The 26,202-nt window shown below is 39.2% G+C and overlaps 2 protein-coding genes across 5 annotated transcripts in view; both read left to right on the top strand.

Annotated features, from left to right (window-relative positions):
- The window catches only part of DMD (dystrophin), a 2,430,848-nt gene that overhangs the window by 1,506,743 nt on the left and 897,903 nt on the right, over positions 1-26,202 (top strand). The window lies entirely within an intron of this gene.
- LOC101648514 (S-phase kinase-associated protein 1-like) lies at positions 10,041-10,535 on the top strand. Its single transcript, XM_045298664.1, has one exon. The coding sequence runs from the start codon at positions 10,041-10,043 to the stop codon at positions 10,533-10,535; it is 495 nt and encodes a 164-aa protein (XP_045154599.1).

The raw sequence follows: 26,202 nt of genomic DNA, 5'->3' as shown, positions 1-26,202 counted from the left end.
AATTATTATTTTGTCTTATCATTCATTGCCCTCATCATTCTTAAAACATTTTCTCTCCACTTAAACCCCCGGCATTAGGTCCTCCATTTCCCCCTCCCTCACCGCTCCCCCCTCCATCATGAGCCCTTAATAATTTATAAATTATTATTTTGTCTTATCTTACACTGTCCAACATCTCCTTTCACCTACTTTTCTGTTGTCCATCCCCCAGGGAGGAGGTTATATGTAGAGCCCTGTATTTATCTTTTTAAAAAGTACATTGAAAATTTATAATCAAGTACCATATGTTCTAGAGATTTATTTTCATTAGTATTCAAAGTAAAACACTTGTAAACCCTATTCCCATGCTGGTTTAGATTACGATTCTCATAACAATATTTGGGGACTGTGTTAGTCCGGGTAGCCTAGAGAAACAAATCCATAGAAACTCATATGTGTATAAGAAAGAGGCTTACATACAACAGCAATTGAACGTTGAGAAAACATCCCAGCCCAGTCCAGATCATGTATATAAGTCTGATATTAGCCCATATGTCCGATACCAATCTATAAAGTCCTCTTCAGACTCATGAAACATATGCAATGATGCCAAATGCAGGAAGACCACAGGCCAGTGGTTTGGAAGTCTTACAGATCCAGTGGTGTTGTGTGCATCTCAGCACTGGCAGGGCTTTCCATGTGACTTTCCAGCTCCAGATGTCTGGCTCCATCGGCCTCTCTCCATGTCTTCTCCACAGCAAAGTCTCACAGGGAGTGAGCCGAGAGAAGGTGATGTCTTCCACCTCCAGGGAAGAAACATTACCACAACTCCCAGAATTCTCAGGAGGTCATGCCCACACAGAGCCCTCATTGGCTATCTCCAGATTGACAGGCTAGACTCCAGCCCTACACTCTTAATCCTCAAATTGACACCAGATTATGTCACTACCACAGGGAGATTTCTCTTACTTCTGAATAGGTTGGCATATAGTTCCCACTCACAAGCAAGTATACACAACAGAGGTATCGTTTTAAAAATCATTATAAAAAAAAGACAGTAACTTGGAGCAAATGAGAAAGATAAGGTACAAGTTCGTATCTCTCAACTTTTAATGTTCCTCATTGAATATTCCCCCCAAATCCTTCAAGACCATTCTTTGCTGGGATGATTCATTGCTCTCTGCAATGCTTCCAGCAGTGAGTTGTCCATACACATTTTGGAGACACCGGCTCATTAAGAATCTGGCACCTGGCTATCAAAAGATATAGCATCTGGGGTCTTAAAAGCTTGAAGGTAAACAAGCAGCCATGTAGCTCAGAAGCAACAAAGCCCACATGGAAGAAGCACACCAGCCTATACAATCACGAGGTATCGAAGGGATCAGGTATCAGGCATCATCAGAACAAAAAATCTTACCATAGTGAATGATGGCGGAGTGCGGAGTGGAGATCCAAAGCCCATTAGTAGGCCACTAGAGATCCCCTTGCAGAGGGGTCTCGGGGAGGAGACGAGCCAGTCAGGGTGCGATGTAGCAACAATGAAAAATACAGCTTTCCTCTAGTTCCTAAATGCTTCCTCCCCGCCCCCACTATCCACCCCACTATCAGGATACAAATTCTACCTTGCAAGTCTGGCTAGACCAGAGGATGTACACTGGTACAGATAGGAACTGGAAATCCAGGGAATCCAGGGTGGATGATCCCTTCAGGACCAGTGGTGTGAGTGGCGATGCTGGGAGGGTAGAGGGAGAGTGGGTTGGAAAGAGGGAACCGATTACAAGGAACTATATGTGACGTCCTCCCTGAGGGACGGACAACAGAAAAGTGGGTGAAAGGAGACGTCGGACAGGGCAAGATATGACAAAATAACAATCTATAAATTATCAAGGGTTCATGAGGGAGGGGAGAGCGGGGAGGGAGGGGAAAATGAGGACTTAATGCAGGGGGCTTAAGTGGAGAGCAAATGTTTTGAGAATGATGAGGGCAATGAATGCACAAATGTGCTTTACACTATTGATGTATGCATGGATTGTGATAAGAGTTGTATGAGCCCCTAATAAAATGATTTTTAAAATAAATAAATAAAGTGCTCACCACAGGGGGAAAAAAAGAATACTGATGAAAACTGTGATCAGCTAATTGCTTATTCACTGAAAACCACAACAAACCCACTGCTTTAGAGTCACTTCCCACTCATAAGACTCCCATCTAGGATTTCTAAAGCTGACACTTGTTCCAGTAGAAGAAGCCTCGTTTTCCCCTTCAGGGTGGCTGTGGAGTTCCAAGGTTGGCAGTCAAACACGTAACTGGCTACAGCACCCGTTCTCCTTATTCCCTGAAACCAAATGCCAAACTCAACTCACTGCCGTTGTGTTGATTCTGACGCAGCAACCCTTCATACTAAGCGTGGTCGTGACTGGACAGCTTGGTTCCTGTCTAAAAATAAAACCTCTGCAGAAAGTGACTGAATTATTGCTTGAATCTTTTAGCCATCAGTTTGGATATCTCTTCCTCAGTCACTTCCCTTTTCTAGCTGCTAACCAGATAGTTCATACGTTTGCCAATTTACCACCTAGAACTCAAAGTTAAGCATAGAACTCGCCAAATTTCTAGAAATAATGTACCTGCTCTATTTCTGTTTGACCGACCTTCCTCAACCATGTTTACTTTAAATTTTGAAACGCTATCAAATGCATCATAACAGGTTGGTAAATTTTTAAATTTTTGGATGAATGAATGAAAAATACTCAATAAAACATATTATAAGGGAAAAAAACTATTTTCCATGAGAAGTGTTCTTCTAATGCTTAATTTAGAAAATAACTAAGACATGTGCTTACTTTTTCACCATAAAGGACCATGTGTTAAAAAGTTTATCGATCCTGAGGCATCATTTTTACACAAAAACTGACAACAGTTGTTGGCATATGTCTCTCTATGCGTTTGTGGAGCATTTTTCAAAGGACCATTTGTAATCACAAAGCAAGCTAACTTTTCCCTTTGAGATATAACATGATGAAAAAATAAAGCATTAGGAGATTAACAATATTAATCATGTTTATCATTATCCTATTTAGAATTTAAGAATCAATGTTATAAATTGTGGACAAGCAAAGGACACTTTAATGCCTTTTGGTTACTTTACTTCATCTGAAAGGATACAGTTGCCCCTCAGTATCCATGGAGATTGGTTCCAGGACTTCCATGGGATCCCAGACCTTTGGATGCTCAAATCCTTATATAAAATGGCAGAGCACTTGCATATAACCTAAGCAGATCCTCCAGTATACTTGAGATGGTCTCTAGATGATGTATAATATCTAGTACAAGTTAATGGTATGTAAACAAAGACACTTTCTCTTAGCTTCTCTAAGCTTAAGTGAAATGACAAGCTTAAAAGTACCCATCATTTCCTAGTAACAATGGGCTCAAACATAACAACAGAACAATTGTTAGGATGGGGCAGGACCAACTAGTCTGTGTTTCATTCTGATATGCATAGGCTCTCTAGGAGGCCGAACCAACTCAAAGACACTTAACAACACCACTAGGATTCCCCAGTAACTCCTTAAAATGCATTTCTTGCCTCTCAACTCTCACTGCCATTGAGTCGATGCCGACTCCCAGTTATAGGAGAGGGTAGAACTGCTCCTGTGGGTGTTCTAGCCTGTAACTGTTTACAGAAGTAGAAAGCCCTGTCTTTCTCCCAAGGAGCAACTGGTGGTTTCAAGCTGCAGATCTTTCAGATTGCAGCTCAATTCCGAAGCACTAGCCACCAGGACTCCTCACTCCTGGCCTAGAGTTGCAAGATTTCTATACCGAAAACCATGCATCATCACAGTTTTGTGTATATATGTATCATCATATATATTGAAAAAAAGCTTGTCATTTTTCGATTGCTGCATAACAAACTACCACAAACTTCATGACTTTAGACACTGTACATTTCTTTTCTCTCTCTTTGTTTCTGTGCATCAGATATCTGTTTGGGATCAATTTTTCTTGGTCCTCAAGTATTGCCTATCCCTGGGGTCTCATTTGGTAGCTTGACTGGTAAAGGCTCTGTTTGCCAGCTCACAGAGTTGTGGCAATGTACTTCCATGTGGTATGATGAACTGAAAGCCTCAGTTCCTTGCTGACGGTGCCTCCCAAAGCCAGCAAGGAGAGACTGCTCTTGAGATTAAAGCCTCGATCATTTCACCTGGCCACAGCAGTGCTGTCCCGTCACCTTTGCCATGTGCTGTTTGTGAGAAACAAATGTCAACCCTTCTCCAGCAGAGGAAATTTTACAACTGCATAAATATTAGGATGTGAGAGCCACCTGGTTCTTTCTTAGAACCTGGGCAGCACACATTCTGTTGCATTACATTTTAAAATATCTATTTCTTTAAAATGTCCCCCAAAGCTATTTTTTTATAGGTTTATAGAATCACTTTTTAGTATTGGAGAAATTTTTGAACCATAGTTTATGTAAAATTGCATACTATAAAAAAATGAAAATTGAACTTGATTCTTCCATGTATTGAAAAACACGTGAGGCTTCGAGGAACTAGCTTGTCAAAAGTCATGGAATTTTGATAGATTTTTTGTAGGCATGATGCTAAAGCCACCTAGCCTTCAAAATTTGTTGTTAACGGGTACAGATAAGAGCTGGAAACATGGGGAATCTGGCACATATAAAACCCTCAGGACCAATATTGAGAGTAGATATAGCAGGAGGGGAAGGGGAAGGGAACCGATCACAATGATCTATCTATAACCCCCCCTCCCAGGGGGATGGATAACAGAAACGTGGGTGAAGGGAGACATTGGTCAGTATAAGACATGAAAAATAATAATAATTGATAAATTATCAAGGGTTTGTGATGGAAGTAGGGGGAGGGAGATGAAAAAATGAGAAGCTGATACCAAGGGCTCAAGTAGAAAGAAAATGTTTTGAAAATGATGATGGCAACACGTGTACAAATGTGCTTGACGTAATGGATATATGTATGGATTATGATGAGTTGTATGAGCCCCCAATAAAATGATTTTTAAAAATGAAATCCATAGCTTTGAAAAAAATATGTTAAGTGCCCTCGAGTTGGTTCTGATTAATAGTAATCCCATGTTCAACATAACAGAACACTGCTCAGTCCTGCACCATCCCCACAATTGTCATGTTTGAGCCCATTGTTGTAGTTAGCATTGGCAACCCATTTTGTTGAAGGTCTTTTTTTTGTCTTCTACTTTACCAATCATCATGTCCCTTTCCAGGGATTGGTCCTTCCTGACAACATGTCCAGCAGAGGTACGGTGAAGTCCCACCGTCTCGCTTTTCAAGAGCCTGCTGGTTATACTGCTTCCGGCACAGACTTATTTGTTCTTCCAGCAGCTCGTGCTACTTTTAATAATCCAAAGGCATCCATTGATCTTCAGTCTTCCTTATTTATTGTCCAACTTTCACGTGTATATAAAGATATTGAAAATACAAATTCAAAATATAGGTACTTCATGTGCATTTATCTCTTATACAAGCTTGCTCATGCTAATTTATACTTATAGGTTATAGCATATGGTGTTTTTCTTTTAACAAAATAAGAGTCCATGAAATGTTAGGGTTTTTAAGAAAAGAATATTGTGGCAATTATTTCCTAGTGAAATCTAAACATAGCATAGAAATTGTTTTTATGCTCTCATTTATATAAATAATTCCATACTAAAGTAATTATTTTTATTTTGTAGTTACTAAAATTTTAATCATAAGGAGCTTTGCCCCTACTAATGAAATTTTATTGCAAAACTATGACAACTTTAGAGCTATAAGCTTTTATCTCTAATGTCATATTAAAAATACATTTATTTGTATAAGATAAGATTTATATTCATGTTTGCATTCAGTATTTACAGAAGAATTTCACATGGACTTTTTAAAAAGCACTAAGTAACCTCTTTGGAGGGCAATGGTATGGAACAGTGTTTACTGACACAATGTGAGAAAATGTCACGGAGGCCATATCTGACCTCTTGTGGCTACAGAATCTATCTCTATATCAGCCCCCAAGCCAGTTGACTCAAGACAGATGTCAGACTTGCCTCCATCCTTCTTTTATTCTACTCTAACAGCAACTATTCCATCCAGGACAATCCACCTTTCTGTTGGATTAGATCCATCTTTGTAACAGCCATACAGAACTCGCATACAAATCTCATCAATATGGAGGTTTACTAGGGAAGTTTTCCTAGTTTAGTAGGGAAGTTTCCTACAGGTTTCCATAAGACAGGATTAGTGAACATGAAGGGTAGTCACCCATTCATAGCAGCCCCTCTCCTAAATGAGCAGCCAAGTCACTCTCTGGTCCCCAGCCTCTGAGCCACATAATTGCTTGGCTTCTGCTTCAGTGGGGCAGGAAGTGCACCTGCCGTTCTATCTCAACTTCAAGGTCTCAGGTCTCAGGAGCAAAGCCCCACTGCACTGTCCCAGCCTGACTCCTTTCTTCTGCCCCCTAATCTCTATGCCACAGCCTCTGGTGCCTGTCTCAGCTTCTTCCACATTAGGCAGGGTTCTTTAACATACTCCATTCACGACTCTCCTTCTTTGATGGTCCTGGAAATTCTCTCTGCAAGGGCAGTACATGATTAAATGTGGCTCCTTTTGCCAAAGTCTCTAATTCCCATCAAATGATGTTTTCTTGAATAGGTCTGGTAAGGTGTGGGGAGATTTGGATAGGATTCACCTGTGAGTAATTATGTGGAGGATGCCCTGGAATGCCATCCTGCTGCATATAAAATAGCCCTCTGAGAAGCAGAAGGAGGGATCTCATTACCAGAAGGAGCTAAGAGTGGATCATGTCCTCTGGTCTCAGGATTCTAAGCCAATGATCCTCCTTGGCCCAGAAGACAGCTATACCATCAGAGGAGCAAGAGCAGAACCAGGAGCTAGAGCATTGACCAGATTGATATACTTCCCAACCCACTGAGCAAGTAAAGCTGAGTGTTTTTGTGCAGGATGGCTGGCTTCCAGAGTGGGGTGCCTCTGGGCTATTAATTAGGGAAGCTGGACTTGCTGACCCTCCAAAGTGGAGCTGAGTGTCTTTGGGCTGAGGCTTATTGGAGTGGGGTACCTCAGGGCACTTCATTCAGGGAGGTGGGTTTTCTGACCCGTGGACTTAAGCTGAATGCCTTGGTGTTGATGCTTATAGTGGAGTGGTGTGCCCTTTAGGCATTTATTAGCAGCCTTTACAGAACTTTATGACATGTGCTGATGATAAACTACTCAACCATGAGAATTTCTCACCGGCATTAAAACAGGTTAACTTCCTTAATAAACTCTTTAATCATGAATTTTGTCTGTGAGTTTCGTGTAGTCATTGGATATTAGATCCTAGAGAGTTAAAATAGAGAATATTCATTAAGACAATACATTCTCCCTCTTCCTTCTGGATGGCTGTCTTATACACAGAATAGCAACCCAAACTGACCAGTCTCTTGTAGTACTGTTTCACACACCCTATCTGCATGGTCCCACCCAATCATTTGGTGGGTGTTATGGAGACAAAGAAAGAAGAGATATATTAAGACATCTCACCTCACTACATGATGATTCTCATCCTTGGTGTTTTTCCAATGTAAACTTCAATATGTTTCACATAGCTATGTTATAATTTTTGTACATGCTTGAGAAGAATAATTAATATTTGCTCAATTAACAAAATACTATTTGAATAAAATATCTGATTATTTAAATTTTAGATAGGGACTCTCCACACAGTAACAGTGAAACAGTTTGGATATATTAAGTTAAAGAAAATGTATTAAAATTAATTTTCCCTTGTTTCTTTTTTAATGTGGCTACTAGTCCATTTTAAATTTCCTTTATGACTCAGCTTACCTTCTATTTCTATTGTACCGCCTTCTTCTATATAAAGCATGTCATAAACAGTGTTGAGAGAAGTAATAACCTGGGCAATGGTCTCCGTGGAGGAGAAATTAGATTAACCCTATAACATAGATCAGCCTCTCAGTTACTTTAAATTCAGTTATTCTGTTGTGTTGGGAATCACTTTTTATTTAAAATCTGGGTCCAAATGTTACAAACAAGCAAACAAATACCTCAAAGAGAAGAATCATGTCTTGAATCAATTTTACCTGAGCGCCCAGTATGGAAAAGTAAGACAACACGGAACATGGATGGAGAGCTAGGATGACGTACAAGGGAAATGCTGCTTGGATTTCCTTTGGGATTTCCTAAGATGTTTAGCAACTAAAAGACAGTCTACACATTATTACCGAATGCTTCTGAAATGAAAATTGGGTGTGTTTTCCAGCAGAAATATTTATTAACAGTAAAATCTGAGTGTTAACTCATTCTCTTCACCCAGTCAGCAAATTAAGGCTTTGACGGGTCAGAATCAACTTAGCAGCAGTGGGTAGTGTGGTTCCTCAGCAAAATAATGCATCCCTTGTATTGTGAAACCTGCTCTCAACTCACTGGTTGGATCAGCAGTGGCATCAGCTGCATTCTTATCGCCGCAATTTTTCAGAAGCCCATAGGCTGCACACCACTCTGAGAGCACATGACACTGAATGCTTCCCAGCATGCTCTTTCAAGTAAAGAATCCTGTAAGAGGTGAATATTGTCTCCTTTGTGGGGGAAGAAGAACTATAGGTTCAGCAAGGTTAACTGACCTTGTTTAAGGTCAGCATGTTGCTAAGTGACACGGTACTCACTTCTCACTGAACTTTTCATATCAAGAGGTTTAAAGGATTAATCTTGGAGAGCAGGAGTTAAGGGTTGAATGTCATATCAGGTTGCCAGTTTTATAATCACCAATTTGATGTGAAGGCTGATAGCCATTTCATATGAAAAGAAGTTAGTTTGAAGTTGGTTGGTGAATTCCTGACTTACAGAGATGTTAGTTTTTCAAATGGACTAATTTATGAGAAAAATAGAACATTGGGTTTACTCATTCAATAAGCATATGAACATTTATCATGTGAACAACATCATACTAACTAGATTCTTATGAAGAGTAGAGGTTACAGTGTAACTTTATATTCCTTCATAAGCCCCCCACAACCCTGCAGATTAGCTGAGAAAATAATCACTGACGATGTTCAGATAGCAACAGGGGATAATAATTCAGGCCACGACTAAGGACAGGGGCAAAATAGCTTTAGATCACAGTAATGAAGGCATCCCTCTCACTGACAGTGTTGTGTCTGCAACCCCTAAGGGAAGAAGCAAGATTATTACAGTTGGAGAAATAATAAACAAAAGACTGTAGGTAGAATTGCAAATAAACTGAGTCAAGTGATAGTGGTAGAAATGGAAAAGATACGGTTGGGCAGGGCTTTGAGAATCTTCAACTTACACGTTTGTTGTTGGGAGTTAACAAGTTGGTTTCCGTTCACAGTGACCCCACATGATAGCATAGAACTGACCCATAGCGACTCACCAGGTCTTCCTCCCATGGAGATACTGGATGGGTTCAAATCAAAAACCTCATTGTTAGCATTCAAGACCTTCAACCTTATGCCACTGAGGCTCCTTCAACTCACTACCGTCAAGTCAATACAGATAGTGGTTACGAACTGAGCTGCTAAGTGTACGGTCATTGGTTCGAAAATACCAGCTGCTCCTTGGGAGAAGGCTGTGGCTTTCGATTTCCATAAAGAGTCATAGTCTGGCCCTACAGTAGCCTGCCTTTCCTCAGGCAATCTCGTCGGCCACCCCCACCGGCTCTGTGACATCACAGGCCCTTAGGTTCTTGGCGCCTTCGCCTGCCCCTTTAAAGGCCTTCACCAACATACCAGCTGCTCCTTGGGAGAGAGATGAGGCTTTCTATTTCCAGAAAGACCCTACCTACTGCCGCCTGCCTTTCATCAGGTGATCTTAGCAGCCAGCTCCACAGGCTCTGTGATGCCACGTGACATCACAGACCCCTCCCTCACGTCATCGGTCCGCCCCTATGAAGGCCCTCACCGCCCCCTGCCACAGCAGTGCCTGCCTCTGCCAGTGCTGCGGGTGCCTCTCTGATCTCTCCAGCCTTGGGTTAACTGCCTCCTGCCGGGAGATCACCATGCCGTCAATTAAGTTACAGAGTTCTGATGGAGAGATCATTGAAGTCGATGTGGAAATCGCCAAGCAATCTGAGATTATCAAGACCATGGTGGAAGATTTGGGAATGGATGATGAAGATGATGATCCAGTTCCTTTACCAAACGTGAGTGCAGAGATATTAAAAAAGGTCATTGAGTGGTGCACCTACCACATGGAGGATGCCCCTCCCCCTCCCCCTCAGAACTATGAGGACAAAGCAAAGAAAGTCATGGACATCCCAATTTGGGACCAAGAATTCCTGACAGTTGACCAGGAAACACTTTATGAACTCATGATGGCTGCAAACTATTTAGACATCAAAGGTTTGTTTGATGTTACTTGCAAGACCGTTGCCAATATGATCAAGGAGAAAACTCCTGAGGAGATTCGCCAGACCTTTAATATCGAAAATGACTTTACTGAAGAGGAGGAAGCCCAGCTGCGCCGGCAGAGCCTGTGGCGTGAAGCGAAGTGAAGTATGGTCCCCTTCACTGCAACACAGTGAAACACTTCTAGTTTCACTGCTCTGTTGATGGTTATTAACATTAGACAAACTAGACGAATGAAGCAGCAAATCAACTTGCATGTGTAGTTGTAGTATGGATTCTAAAACGTATAGCTGTTTCAAGTGTGATCAGTTTTTCTCTTAATAAAACATCTGTGGGTTCTCTCTAGAAACTGACACTTTGTGCTTTCCTCTTTTTGTAAAGTGATTTTGGTCTAGTTTATTGTCTACTAGACATTATCAACCTTTTCAAAGAAGGCAATGTAAATAAAACAACTTGCAGGGTTTGCAGAAATAGACAACAAAAATATGATCTTTATTCATGAACTGGGCACTGGAAAAGGGCTAAGGTAAATGATATGCAGGGGGGTTATTAGGTTTATTGCCAACTCCCTAGAGTTGAGGAGTACCCCTGGTCTGGGTTAACTTGTGTGTAGCAAGACTCCTTTCTTTGAACCTGAGGACTGTTTGTGTCTTTAATCCTCTCAGCTGTGAATATTTTAGACTGAGACTCAGTTCTCACCCATTTTGTGTTTTGGCAGTGCAAAATGTAACTAGGCAGTTTGTTAGCTTTTTAATTAAAACAGACACTTAACTCGAGAGAGAGTTAGAAATCCACAGGAGAAGTTCTAATCTGACCTGTAGGGTTGCTATGGGGACCTAAAACCTTCAACTTTTGAGTAATGGAAATGGTGATTACTAATGATCATTGAGCAGAAGTTGACTCATAAGGAAAGGCAATAGTTTCAACTGCTTCGACCATCAGGCCACCTCAAGGAGCCCAGTGATACATCTATATTGTTTTCCCCAATAAGTGGATGCCTTTGCTTTGGCTGGTATATGTTATGGCCTACTGGGATAGTACACTGAACTTTTTAGGGGAGTCAAGGTAGTGTGACCCCTCCCCATTGTACACCTATAAGCAATTCTAGTCTAGAGAAGGACTCCGTGTGAAGAACTGTCTTTTATTTTAGAAAGCTCAACCTGGTGACTATCTAGGGGTTGGACTATAACACATAGACATAGTAGGCCTGTGAGCTAAGTTGAGATTTCACTAGTAGCTCAGCCATATGGGTGTGAAGTAGCTTGCTTTTCTGAGATATTATGATTTGACATGAAAGGGGACTTGGGAGTGAATTGAGAATAAAACAGGAAGCGGAGTGATAGAAAAGTATAAGGTTCAGTTACTTCAAGAATACAGGCACAGTTCTACTAAAGAACAAAAGGGTTTAGAGAGAGAGGTTAACTGGCTCAGTTGAGATAGGAACGCTCAAAAGTCAAAACGCAGACCACTAAGCTGAGGCCTTCCAAGTCTTGCACGATTTGTTTTACTACGTTACACTTGACCTCAATTTTAAACATAGAACATTTGAGGTGAAAGGTAATTGACAGTGGGAAAACAAACACAGTTTCATTTTATTACTACTTATGGACATTGCATTGTGTGTCCACCGTGACAGGAGTGTTTGTACTACTGGAATCTAGGCCTGTAGTTTCAAATGATAAATGCAAACATTTGTTTTGTGTATAAAGTCTCCATTACTGATTGACTGCATTAGATACTCTGGTAGGAGACTTGGATATACTTATTTTAAAAAGAAAAAAAACCAAAAGACTCCTACCCAATTGATTTTTCTGTGGGCTCTGATTAAGAAAATTATAGTTAGGGAAATAAAACACATTGCTCTATGGAGTATGTTGATTGTAATAATACAATATAATTAATAAAACAATTTTGTACCCCTTTCCACCTTTAAGTCTTAGGGAGAAGAAAATTCAGATTTTAGCATCATTGTTGTATTTCAGAAGTGTGTTTTTATTTACCCTTGGTTTTTATGTTATTACTTTCTTCAGTTTTCATCACATATTTGTTCATCAATTGGTTATGATGGACTTCATTTTCTTTCAGTCCTACATATGAGGTTTCTCCCTCCCCAAATCAATAGGAGCCTGCTGATTTTATTTATTCTAATATGAAGACACATACAATGAATGTGGCCAAAAAAGGTTAAAAAAGTAAGCCTGTTTTTCAAAAGCCTAGATTGCCAATTGAAGCAGAAAATTATATTCAGTGCATTGGATTTATGCATTGTTTTAGTCTTCTCCAACCAATTTAGAAATGCGCTTTCTTATAAAATTGAGATTATTACAAATCCTTTGCTAAGCAGCTGAAATAATGTGCCTATGCCAAGGTCATGTCTTGAAAGTTTGCAGCAACATACTGCAATCGAAGGTAAGTTCATGAGTGCATGCCAATGAGTGTTCAGACATATTTCTATAACCTGATTTTTAGTTTTTTACTCAATATTTACTTAAATTTTACTTTACCTTTGACAATTGTTCATACATATTCATTGCTCAAAAGAAATTAAGCAGCCATTATTCTAAAGTCAATATTGAGTTGGCTAATGAAAATGGTTAAGTTAATTAACTAAATGGCAGCCCTCACTGAACTTATTCAAAGCTATTTCCCCTCATGATGTGTTTTCCTGAAGAAATGATGCATAAAAATGAAAGTTTTATTCTCTATTGTTCTATATAAGGCTCTAAACTGTTACTTAATATGTTCAGCCTGTTGCATGGCAAGTAATTGTGCGATCATCTAAACTTGATGGCAGCAGGCAAAAGAAGACCCTAAGGGATTCCTTAAACTATCATTCCTTTTGAAAAGAGTTTGGAAAATATTGTCCATTCAGCTATCTGATGTATTATTATGAAAAGTTAGAGCAAAACCAAAACCAATCTAATGATGTTTTCCACATGCAAAAGTAGGTTTTGATCATGAATAGATTAGCCTGTAGTTTACTTTTGTTGACACTTTTGTTTCTACATACATAGAAAGCATATCAAATGTAAAAACTCCCATTTTAGAGATGCTGATATAAAATTAGTTTGTTCAGGATATTAAATTAACTGGTTTTAAATACTACTCAAAATGCTAAAAGATTTTCAAAATGGGGCAAAAATATAAGTGACAAATATATGTAGGTTTTGTGGAGTGTGAAGGATAATCTAACAGGATTCTTGAAATCAAAGAATGCCATTTTTATGTGTCATCAAATAGATTCAGACTCACAGCAACCCTGTCTGACAGAGTAGAACAGCCCCGTAGTGTTTCCTAGGCTATAACCTTTGTGGGAGCTGATTGGCAGGCCTTTTCTCCTAAGGAGCCTCTCCTTGGTTCGACAGCTAACTTTTCAGCTAGCAGCTGAGTGCAGAGAGCCAAGGCGCCACCAGAGTTTCTTAAACCAAATGACAATTTTGCCGAATGAAACATGAATGTTTTTATTTTTACAAAAAAGCAAAGAAATAGTAACCACAGGCATAATTTAAATACCTGGCAAATTACATACACATCACAGAATTGAGACAAAAATGGTGTTTCATTAATTAACTACTTGTGTCATGCTGTGAGACAGAAAGGACTCAACAAACAATTTGTTTATATTTTGGATGATAATACTACATATAGATAGATGGATAATGTATATATAATATATACATACATGCTGGCCCAGGCTATGCATCTTTACAGATGACCACATCTTTCCTTGGCAACTGGACCGCTGCGTTCCAACAGTTACCCTTGCCGTTGTCAGGCAAACATTTAACCCCTGCACACCAGACCTCCTCCCTGGAGCATAGAACACTCTTTAACATATTCAGCCCTCTTTCTGGCTGCAGCCTCTTGTGTATTTCTTCATGTGAAAGAATCAAAAGATATTTATTCTTTCCTCTAGCATGATTAGTCAAAATATGATTTTCATTATTGACAGTGGAGAGCGATTGATTTGGCATTCACAACTCATTATTGGTGATGCCAGGTATTGTTTTAGAATTACTATCAAATTCAGGGAAATTTGTGTCTATCACGATACATTATACTAGGAAAAGGAACTGAATGTTCTAGTCAAGAATCAACTGTATTTTACATCTAGGCTGTAACATTTGTTTTTATTTTCCAGCATAGTGATGAATACAAACCTCCAGTCCAGACATGCTGATTTCTGCTACTAGTGTATATCCACAAAAATAAAATGGTTGGCTTGCAATAATTCAGGAGCGAGTTAACCTTCCTTTCTGAGAGCAGTTGACAGTAATGACATCTTATTTTAAGTGTCCACAAGAGCAGAAACTAAGAAATAGAAAGCAGGGATTATGGCCCTTAGAAGTAGACTGACGGGATTAGGGAGTGTGATACTCAAATGGGAAAATCCAAAAAAGGATGCCCCACATTTGAGAAGACCTTGAGGCAGAGTAAGCAGAAAGATGCCGGCTGAGCATCACGAAAAGACCTGTCACCACCACAGCCACGTCAGAAGTGATACCAGCTATCAAATAAATGTCTGATACAAATGAGACTCTACTTGGAAAGCAGAAGAACCTCTGTCCTTGCTGTTTCTGAGATCTGGCTGTTTCAGGCTCCTCCTGCACTCAAAAAGTCCTGAAGTTGTCCTTGCCCGTTGCCATGGAGGCCTTCCTGACTCGCAGAGATCCTGGCAGCTAGGGGCACTCTCCCCTAGGGTTTCCAGGGCCCTCAACCTCTACAGGAGCAGCCTGCCACAGCTTTGTCCCTCGGAGCAGCTAGGGTGTTAGAACCAGTGTTTTCAGTTAGCAGCCAAGCACTTAAGGGAAGTTTCACAGAACTCATTTGAGTTGTGTGTGTTACTGTTCAAACTAGTAAGTCATTCCTGACAGCCTACAAAGACATAGAATTGTGACCTCAGTTGGACAATGTGTGGGGAATATAGAACAGTGAGTTACGTCAAAGGATGTCCAGATAAAGTTGAATTCCAGAAGAACAACAAACATATATTTTAGCAATAATGTGTGGTACTATCTGGGACATACTTATACTAAAAATATTTGCTTCCTGTATTTGTATTTGCTAATTAGAGTTACCATACTTACGTTTAGTGTGCCTTCATATGTGTCCACTGCTATTTGAAAGGCCAGTGGGTAGCACCTACCAGCAGCAACAAAGGAGAAGGATGTGTAAGCCTTTGTCCTTAAAATCTTCCAGCCTTGGAAATCCAACGGGGGCAGTTCTACTATGTGCAATAGGGTCACTCTAAGTCAAAATCAATTTGGTAGCAATGAGTTTGGCATTTTTTAAAAATCCCTACAGAATAAATTTAAAACTCAATGTGAAGGTACACAACATGTTAACTAGGGTAACCATACAAAACAAATATAGCGAGTGAAGATGTTTAGTTTAGATATGTCCCAGAGAGTACCACCAATTATTCCTAAAAATGTCTTCGCTGCTCTTTAGAAATTCAACTTTAAGTGGACATCCTATATTTTATCTGACAACCTGAGACATAAATTAGGATTTTTTAGTGCGCGCACACTATCAAACTGGGGCCCACACACTACCTTTCATAGGTGTCAGGAAGGGCTTTGATTAGTTTAACCAGGAACACACACAAGCAACTCAAATGAAAGCGTCCTTCTCTTCTGCTGTCCGTCTTGCTGTCATTTCAGGAGGCTTTCCCCCCACCACTACCATCGAATTGATTACAACTCATAACAACCCTACAGTAATGCTATAGGAAAGAGCAGATCTGCTGCCTAGGCTCCCCAAGGCTGTAAGTCCTTGCAAGAAGTACACTGCCTGCCTTTCTCCTGAGGAAAAGCTAGTAATTTCTAATTTTCATATTTGGGGCTAGCAACCCAGTGCTTAATCCCGAGCACCACCAGGTCTCCTCCAAAAGACGAAGGCCTTCCACACTCCTTGCCCTAGGGTGCTTTGTGTTTGTCTTTACTAGAGTACTCGTCGCTGTAATTCAGTTCTCTTGTTATATGCTTTTCTGCCTGTCTTGAAGAAAGCAATGATTTACCTAGCACACAGACATACAAAAGGCCCTCCGTAAGTTTTACATTAACCATTATCCAATTAGATGGTGTTTTGAAATTAGATGGTGTTTTGAAACCTGTTTCAAAACTGTAAAAAAAATTCCACTTCATCAAAAATAATTATGTACAGAAACACAATCCAGAAGTCTGGGCAATTTGCAAGGGCTCTTCAACAATCTGATGGAAGAAAAATGACATTGTCTTTTCTTCCCATTTATTCACACTTTTTTTGAAGTACCCTCATATATAAATAGCAAAAAACAGGACTTTAAACGTGTTTTTCTAATTCTGATTTCTGTCCTTGTCATCATTAGAAAAAGTCAGAGTACCTATTGTGTAGAGTCATCATGATGAGAAAACCAGGTTTGCCCAACACTGGTGCTTGGCATGTCTGCTGTGGGTGTGAGTGTAACAGAGGAGTCATCTCTTGACACAGAGTCTTTGATGAAAGAACTAAGGGTGGAAACCATAGGAGCAAGGTCTGTCCGCCCTACTTAAAGGGATGTTCCAAAGATTCTATGAAGCCCCTCTCGGAACTGGAAGTACTGTAGATTTCCCCCAAACACCTCCTCAAAGTAGTGGCTCCCAAGGCCTGAGGATAGCTGTGTTCCTGTTCCCTTTGAAATCGGAGTTGCCACAGCCCCAGAAATGGAGTTGCGACCCTACTCAGAGCCAGCTGCCAGCAGTTGAGCTGCACCGTGAAAACCCTTGAATTGAACAAAATAGTTGGCTATTTGCTTTCCATTATTGTGTTAGGTAAATTATACAGGTTATCTGGCAAGGACCATGGCTTTGCAGGAAAGAAGTTGAAATCTTGTAAATAAATGACAGAAACACCTTGGCAGTTGATTGTGTTAAGCCTGTATTCAAAATCGCTTTGTTAGGCACTCTTAGATTTGCTCATTATCTTACGGTGAGGAAAATTAAGCTTATATCTGCTTAGAATAACAAGGTATCCCATTGTCATGGGATTTTCCACATTTTAGGTCCATGTCAAAGAATCTCAATACACCCTCTGAGCACCTGCTTTATGTTTGTGGGCACCCAAGTGTCAGGCAGCCACAGTCTTTGTCTCCTTTAAACCCCATGACACGCTCAGGGCTGTGTACATTGCTCTGTTCCCTGCCAGAGACAAATGTAATCACAAAACATTCAAGCTAGAAGGGACCTCAGAGCTAGGCTACTCCGATCCCTGCCTTTTTTTAGTGTAGAAAATGGAGTTCCAAAGGTGTTCGATGAAGCATCATCCCCTTCCACCTCAGATTATACAAATAGTGGCAGAAGCTGTGTTAGCAAGGTCGCAGCTGTTCCTTTGAGGAATACCTTCCACCTCAGACAGGGAGCTACTGGGGAATAGGGTTGCATAGCATCAAGCAGGAAGTGGGGATGCATCCAAGTGGACCAAGAAGTCATCTGCAAATGAAACTGCACCACTCTGGTGTCCAGTCACAGTATCCAGAGGCCCTAGTATGCACACTCAGTTCACACCGAGGGCCATAGAATGAGGAGACTTCATATACATGAGGGTGTTTCATGCAGACACCAAGGTGGGAAACACACCAGGGACAGCTGGACCAGTTTGAGAAACGTTAATAATTTGGTGCCACTTCATATTTCTCACTTAAAAATTATTTGGTCAGGATTTATTTAGTGAAGAATAAAATTTATTTATTTATTTATTTCTAGTAATAAAAAAGGAGTGATTGAGGTTCTTGACTGCTAACTGGGAGGTTGGCAGTTCAAACCCAGCAGTCACTCTGCAGGAAAAAGATGTGGCAGTCTGCTTCTGTACACAATCTTAGAAACCCTATAGGGCAATTCTGCTTTGTCCTGTATGGTCACTATGAGCCATAATCTATGTACTCAGTGATAATGAGTAGTAATTAAAAAATTCTTAAGCTTAATTTTTCCAATAAAAGATTTATCACATATGCTAAAATAACTTAAAAAATAGATAGATGGTCTTTCATGTCGTTGTTTTCTGCTGTTCCTAAAGGCATAGCATTATTCTATTCCAGTACTGTCAAAGATCGATGGACACAGTGGCTCCGTCGATGGATGAGAACCATGGTGAGGAGCAGCAGTGTCTCATTCTGTTCTACAGAGTCAACACCGGCCAACAATGGTCAAAGAACAAAAGTATTACTGTGTTAAGAGTGAAAATGGAAATGAGTTCTATTGAAGACTAGAATGGCTATAACTGGGCAATACTAATGAAAACTACAAAGTGCTCTAAAGATATGGGTGGGAGGACAAATGGTTTTTATACAGAAATGTCAGGAACTTTTAAGAAAATTTGCTGGTTGGTTGGCATTTACCTCATAGTCACAAAATAACCATGAGACCTTTATTTTTAACATCTCTCTTCAGCTTTTTCATTTATAACATATTTCCCAAGATCGTTGACTTCGCAAGCTTCGTGGAACATTCTATCTTCTTGTTTAAACTTTTAACCAAAGTTTGCACACTACTATCTTTAAAAAAAAATTTTTTTTGTTACATTGTATAAAGGTTATGCAGTCAGCAGACAGCAGAAGCAGAAACATAATGGAGTGAGATGCAGACCTGGGCCAACCCTTTTAGTCATGTCTAGTGCTTCAGCTTTTGATAGAATTCTCCAACACATGTCCAACAGTAGGGTGTAAGCCACTTAGTTGAATTTAAATGCTCTGCGAGCTACCTCAAAATAGGAAAGAGAAGGAGGTAAAGTTACTTTTAATAATGTATTTTACTTTACCTAGTGTTCTAAAATATTATCAATTTTAATTTGTTGTTACGCTCATTTGTGTGGTTTTTTTTAAGCCACTCGGCGTCTTGAAAGGTGTATGAAAGAAATTTCAATTTAATAAGATAAAACAACTTGATAAATTTTAAATATCTACCTTAAATATTAATGTTCTAAATATCAGCTGATTGCAAGTGCAGACTCCAGGTTGCTGGTCCGAGGTGAATGGCTATTTGAATCTGATATTTGCATACAACTGGTCAAAACTTTATTAACACCAGACCATGCAGATTGATGATTTTTGTTGTTGTTTCTGTTTCTGTTTCAATTAGAGAAGACAGTCATACTTTTTAAAATTTATTTTTTATTAAACGATCAATTTATTGTGGACTCTTACAACTCTTTTACAATCCATACATTGATTCCATCAGGCATGTTTGTACATATGCTTCCTTCATTCTTTTCTAAACATTTACTTTTTATTGAGCCCTTAGTATCAGTGCCTCTTTTTTTCCCTCCCTCCCATTCTCATAAGCCCTTGATAGATTATACATTATTATTATTTTCATATCTCACACCGACTGCTGTCTCCCTTTCCCTATGTTTTCTATTGTTCTCCCCCCTGGAGAGGGGTGTATGGTTATGTGTCGATCATTGCGTTCGGTTCCCCCTTTCTACTTTCCCCTCCCCCCTTTTCCCCCTACCCTATGGAATCATTATTCCCACACCTGTTCCTGGATTCCATGTGTCATGAGCCCCTTTCTCTTACCTATACTTGTATACATGCTCCAGACTAGTCTGAATTGAGAAGCAATTGAGAGTAGGGGGTGAGGAAGCCTCAAGGAACCAGAGGAATATTGGGTGTTTCACTGATGCTTTACTACACCCTGGTTGACTCATCCCTTCCCTGTGACCCCTCTGCAGGGGGATTGTTCCATTGTCTAAAGATGAGCTTTTGGTTTCTGTTCCAACTTCCCTCATTCTCAACAATATGTTTTTGTTTGTTTGTTTGTTTGCTATGTGTCTTCTGATGCCTATTACCCTGTCCTGATGACTCCTCTTGATTGCACTGGTGGTGTGCTTCTTCCATGTGGACTTGTTGCTTCTCTGCTGAATGGCTGCTTGTTTAGCTTCAAGTCTTTAAGAACCCAGATGCTGTATCTTTTTATAGCCAGGCACCATCCGCCTTCTTTGCCACATTTGCTTATGCACCCATTTTGTCTTCAGCGATTATGTCCGGAGGGTGAGCATCTGAGACTGACGATTTGTTAGAACAAAGTGTTCGTATATTGAGGGAGCATATGGGCAGAGGTCCGAAGTCCGTCCATTACCTCAGTGTATTGCCATTTAAATATATGTACATAGGCCAATACCTCTGTTTTTGTGGATTAATGTATTTACATATATACACACCTAAGTTTATACCTCTATCCATAGCTTTGCTTCCTAGGTTCTTCCTCTGTTTCATTTTGCCTTCTTCCAGGTTCCCCATCTCTTTCCCCCTATTTCCCCCTCTTGATACTTCCTCTTAACTCCTTAAGTAGTTCCTTTGCTGGTGCTCTGACACCCCCAGGTCCCTATCTCCTCCTTGTTGTTGACTCAAATTCCCTAGTTCATTGATTCTCAACCTGTGGGTTGCGACCACTTTGGGGGTCAAACTAGCCTTTCAAAGGGGTCACCTAAGACCATGGGAAAACACATAAGTATTTCACAATATATAATTATATATTGTTTTGTGATTAATAACTCTGCTTTAATTATGTTCCATTTGTAACAATGAAAATAAATCCCACATATCAGACATTTATATTACAATTCATACATAACAGTAGCTACATTACAGCTATGAAGTAGCAACGAAAGTAATTTTATGGTTGGGGGTCAGCACAACATGCGGAACTGTATCAAAGGGCTGTGGCATTAGGAAGGTTGAGAACCACTGCCCTAGTTGTTCCCCTGTCTGTGGCGCTGCCTGGTCACCATACCCTTCCCCTGCCACCCTCACCCCCCAAGCACCTCTAGGACTGTTGGTCCCACTGCTTTTTCCTCGGGCATGTTTCCCATGCCTATCTCATATACTGTAAGTAGGAAAACCGGACAGTCATACCTTTAAGTTAGATGAGATGTTTGCTGCTGAAGCATATATTAATGGATAACATTTAAGCATTTGTTGTTGTTGTTTGGTTAGGTTCTACAGCTCACATTTTGAACCCCTGGTACCTCTCACTCTGACTCACTCCTTAAAGCAGCTTTGAAAATGTTTTGAGAACAATGAGGGCAATGAATGTACAAATGTGCTTTACAAAATTGATGTATGTATGGATTGTGATAAGAGTTGTATGAGCCCCTGATAAAATGATAAAAAAAGGTTAAAAAAAATAGCAGCTTTGAGAGCCAGCCAGGCAAAGGCCTTAAACGAACCAGAAGATGAGCCATAGCTCTGTCATTTTCTATAATAAAAGTCAGCTAACATCTTTTTTGAGAGGGACCAGCCAGGTAGCAAGCAATTGAGCTTTTGCATGACATAGATGTCTATCATAACTGTTCAACACAGTATAGCATGAGCGCAGTCAGAGACATTTTGTAAACAAATAGCCATGGTTCAGTCCTAATAACACTTTACTGACCAACAATGAAATTTCCACTTTAGATAATTTCATATACATTGCTCATGTCACCTATCTTTGAATGGTTAGAGTCAATCATTTAAAAGTGCTGAAAATAACATCCATAGCTTTTGACTCAAACCAAAACTGACTGCTATCAAGTTGATCTCAACTCCTAGAGAGCCTATAGGATAGAGCAGGAGCTGCCCACTTTGTGTTTCTACATCGGTAAACCTTAACCATGGTAGAAAGCCTCATCTTTCTGTCTCAGAGTAACTGGTGGGTTTGAATTGCTGGCCTTGTGCTTAGCAGTTCATTAAAACAAAAAGAGGTGGCAGACCAGATTTGACAGTGGGGTATAGTTTGCTGCCCCTTGTTCAAGTGGGGTTGTGGCAAAGATCTTTGCAGAAAATGAAATTGTTTTGTTACCTTCCCTCTGCCTTGGACTTTCTTTTCATTTTTCTAAAGAAATAAAATGGTTTTCTCTTCCAAATTATTTCTGTGGTTTTTTTTTTCTCTCTTTTCTGGGCTTTGTCATGTACTAGCAGAAGAGACCAATCTATGCTATACTGTTTTCCCTTACATCATAGTATCTGCACACCTCGTAAAGCTTCAATTTATGTCAATGCCACCCCCTTCCATTTTTGTGTGCAAAACCCATAAACACCCTCCCTAAGCACTGCCACCATCAGGAATAGCTATTCTATATCATATTATTATTTTGTTTGTTAGTGATAGGAAAACTCCCTAGGGCACTGATTTTCTTCTCCGTTAGGCATGTTTCATTTAGTGGGCGATACAATACGCATTTGCTTCCTGGAATAAATAACAATAATATATCAATTTTCAGCTCTATGGAAGGTTACACAGAAAAAATAAAAATATGAGCTCTGCCGATCATGCCATTTGTTATGAAAATATTTGTAATCTTGATATTTTAAAAACATCACCATAATATGATTCCATTCAGAGAAGGGCAAATAAAGAGGACACAATTTCCCTGTGGCCGTTTTGTTCTTCTAAGGAATGAGCTTGGAAAACAGCAAACTTTCTGATCAGAGAAGGTTGAGATAAAGAGCAGGAATCCGTGGCCATGGGATCACCATTGTCAAGTTGGCATATAAATTTGTAAACCTTTGGATTAATTGATTTCAACAATACTTTGGTATGTTAAAAAAAAGGGAACAGGCTTAACAAGCATTTAGATTCTTCACTACTAGAAGTAACAATCACTGTAGTGCTGCATAATCAAAAAGAGCTTTCTACAATGATTAATAGGTTCTAACTGAGCTGCCCCACACATTGTTGATTTTTGAGAATTCAAAATATGGTAGGAAGACCTGATAAACTGATTTTTAAAATGCAGTTGATTTCCGTGCCTTGAAATTTAAGGATAGATATAACTTTGATTATAAGATTTCTAAAAGTAGAACTTCTATACATTGATGACATATGATTATGCATTGTATTTTTCTTTTTTATTCCTGGGGCCACTAATGCAGGATATCATATATTTTAGGTAATTACAAAGGAAGACACTTGGGTTTTTTAATTCTGCTCTTAAAATAACCGAGGTAACTACTCAAGGACCAAATCAATATCAGTGCACTGTAATCTATATGAGAGCTCTGGTGGCATGGCGGGTTACATGTTGGGCTGCTAACTGCAAGGTTGGCAGTTCAAAACAACCAGTCGTTCTACTAGAGAAAAATGAGGGTTTCTCCTCTTGTATAGATTTTCTGTCTCTGAAACCCTAAGGATCAGTTCTACTCGGTCCTCAATTTACCTCATTATCAAGTCATAGCGATCCTAAAGGACAGGGTAGAACTCTCCCTGAAAGTTTGTGAAACTAACTCTTTATGGGAGTAGAAAGTCTTTATCCTGAGAGTGGTTTCAAGATGCTGACCATACGGATCACAGCTCTATATGCAATCACTACAGCACCAGGGCTCCTACAAGGTCACTGTGAGTCAGGATTAGCTCAATGGCAATTGGTTTATTTGTTTTGGTTTACTAGTCAACATAATTCTTGCTGCTTGGGTGAAATTATTCAGAACATGTCTCAGTTTTTCTTTAGTTGTCATCAAACTTTTTTTTAATTAACAAACGAGCGAAAAGCAAGGCTCCATATGAATCCAGGTGCCTATTTTGATTTCATCCAGACTGTGGCTAAGATTCTTTCATCAAAGAAGAGGGATGAGATCCTCTTGGGAGAGGGTCTGAAAAGATACAGCTTTCCTTGTTTTAGAGTTAATGTGGCTGGGAAGGTGGAGGAGAGAGAAAAAAATGGGGTTCATTCATTACAGACATATTTTGTGGTGTGTGCATGTGTCACATAAAATTACATTTTAACTTCTTTGTGAGTTTTATTGTCCTCAGGGTTTAAAGAGTATGTGATCAAAAATCACATTATGTAGTAAAGAGTGTGTGGGTAGGTAGAGAGTTAGGTGGGTGTAAATCTCTATAAAATCCATTTTAGAAGATAAATGATAGCTATTGAAGTTTGGGGAAATCAATTTCACCAATTCACTTTACTTGTCTAATGCCTCCTGGAACAGTTATAGGGCTTGTTACCTAACTTTATGGTGGTTTTGCATCAAGGTGAATACATCCAATTTTTTTCCCATGTACTCTCTGTTCTTAAGGATCTTTTAACCATGGAATTCATTGCTTCTACTGGAAACCAAGAAATTAATGAACAGGGATGCTGAGTGTGAACACCAAGATTTATTTAAAAGCAATTATAGGTTAGTGTGGTAATAAGGACACAAAACTGAAAACCTATTTATTAAACATCAAATTTTATTGACATTGAGATCACTCTAGAAATGTTCACTTATTTCCTCGTGAATGATGCCTTTTAAATCTTTAGAAACAATAACAAGTCCAGGAGTGGTAAGGAAATTGTGATACAATGAAATGAACATATAGTATAATTGGATGTGTGGTACCTCACTATTGATAATTCTATAAAACTGAAAGCAATGGGGGAAATATGTAAATATTTTAAATAACATATACATCAATATACAATGAAATCCACTCCATTTTAAAGGAAAAATATCAGTAGCTATGCGTGTGTGTGTGTGTGTGTGTGTGTGTGTGTGTTGGGAAGTACTATCCTAAAATGAATTAACACTTAAAACTTATATATGAATGCATAATTCTTAAATATGTGGTGACATATAACCATAATGTATATTTCAGTTTTATAGTTATTATTATTATTTTAATTTCATGAGGGAAAGAAAATAAATGGGATTCCAGTGAGGGATATTTCACCATAAGACCAGTTGTAAAAGGAAAATAATTGAATATTGAGTCTGGGAATAAAGCTTTCCTAATTTCTGATTTGTTATTGGTTTTAATTTATTGACATTTTAAAAAGGTAGGGAGAGTCAAAATAAGATCTTCAGGTATTGTCTACCCCACTGATATTGAGTCAATTTTGCTGGGTTCTATATAGGGTTTCAAAGGCTATAAATCTTTACATGAGCAGATAGCTAGTTTGAAACACCAGTCTTGTGGTTAGGAGTCCAATACTTACATTGTACTCATTTTACCCAAAGGAACATAATTATTTAATGATTTATTTAATTGACATTACTAAATTTTGGAAGTTGCTTTTGATTTCAAAGGAACATTCACTAAAAATCCATTGAGAGTGAGTGCATGTTGGCAGTGGAAGCTTTGTTTTAGCCACGTAGTAGGCAACTTAAATCATTGAAAGAAGCAACAGATTTATAGACCGTGTTCAGGAGAATGACTGGGACATAAGTTGTATGTAAATATTCATTACGTTAATTGAACGGACAATGTTGCTGTCAGTGATGTAATTAATGCATTTTTAGTCCTTTCTCCAGCCCTAAAATTGATGACATCAACATATTTCACAGAAAGCAAGTCAGGTGTTGTTTCTTAGTGCCCCCAGACTGATTAGATCTTGCCCTGTCATACTCCTTCGTTCCTCAAATCAAACATCCCCATTTTAACAGCCAGACAAGACCTGTTCCAACTCTTCCAGTAAGCTTGAACATTCCTGAGTAGACTAAAGAAAGCAGTATTAAAAAATGTGGCGTTTATAGGAACATAAGTGATTTCACAAAATTCAGAGTTTTAATCCTCAACCCTATTCTATTAGCAAAACAATACCCCTTAACAGTTTTAAATCTCTCATCTTTATTTTATTATTATTACTTTTTGCTTTGGTGGCAGGCATCCACCTACTGACAAAATTATAAAAATATTCACTTATATCTTCATTATTTTATTATGTATTTTATATTTAAAATTTGATTCACCTGATATTTAGTTTGAAGTTGTATGAGATAGGAATTTTGAAATAAGGTTACAACTTAATTATGAAAAAGTTCATATGAGGATGGGGAAATAGATCTATGAGCCTACATTTATAGGTTTAGTATTAAGGTAGCAGAAGGACATTGGG

Source organism: Echinops telfairi, unplaced genomic scaffold (assembly GCF_000313985.2).
Source record: "Echinops telfairi isolate 266 unplaced genomic scaffold, ASM31398v2 ScPeMD7_7436;HRSCAF=8474, whole genome shotgun sequence".
Taxonomy (NCBI): domain Eukaryota; kingdom Metazoa; phylum Chordata; class Mammalia; order Afrosoricida; family Tenrecidae; genus Echinops; species Echinops telfairi.
This window is presented reverse-complemented; position numbering and strand designations above follow the sequence as displayed.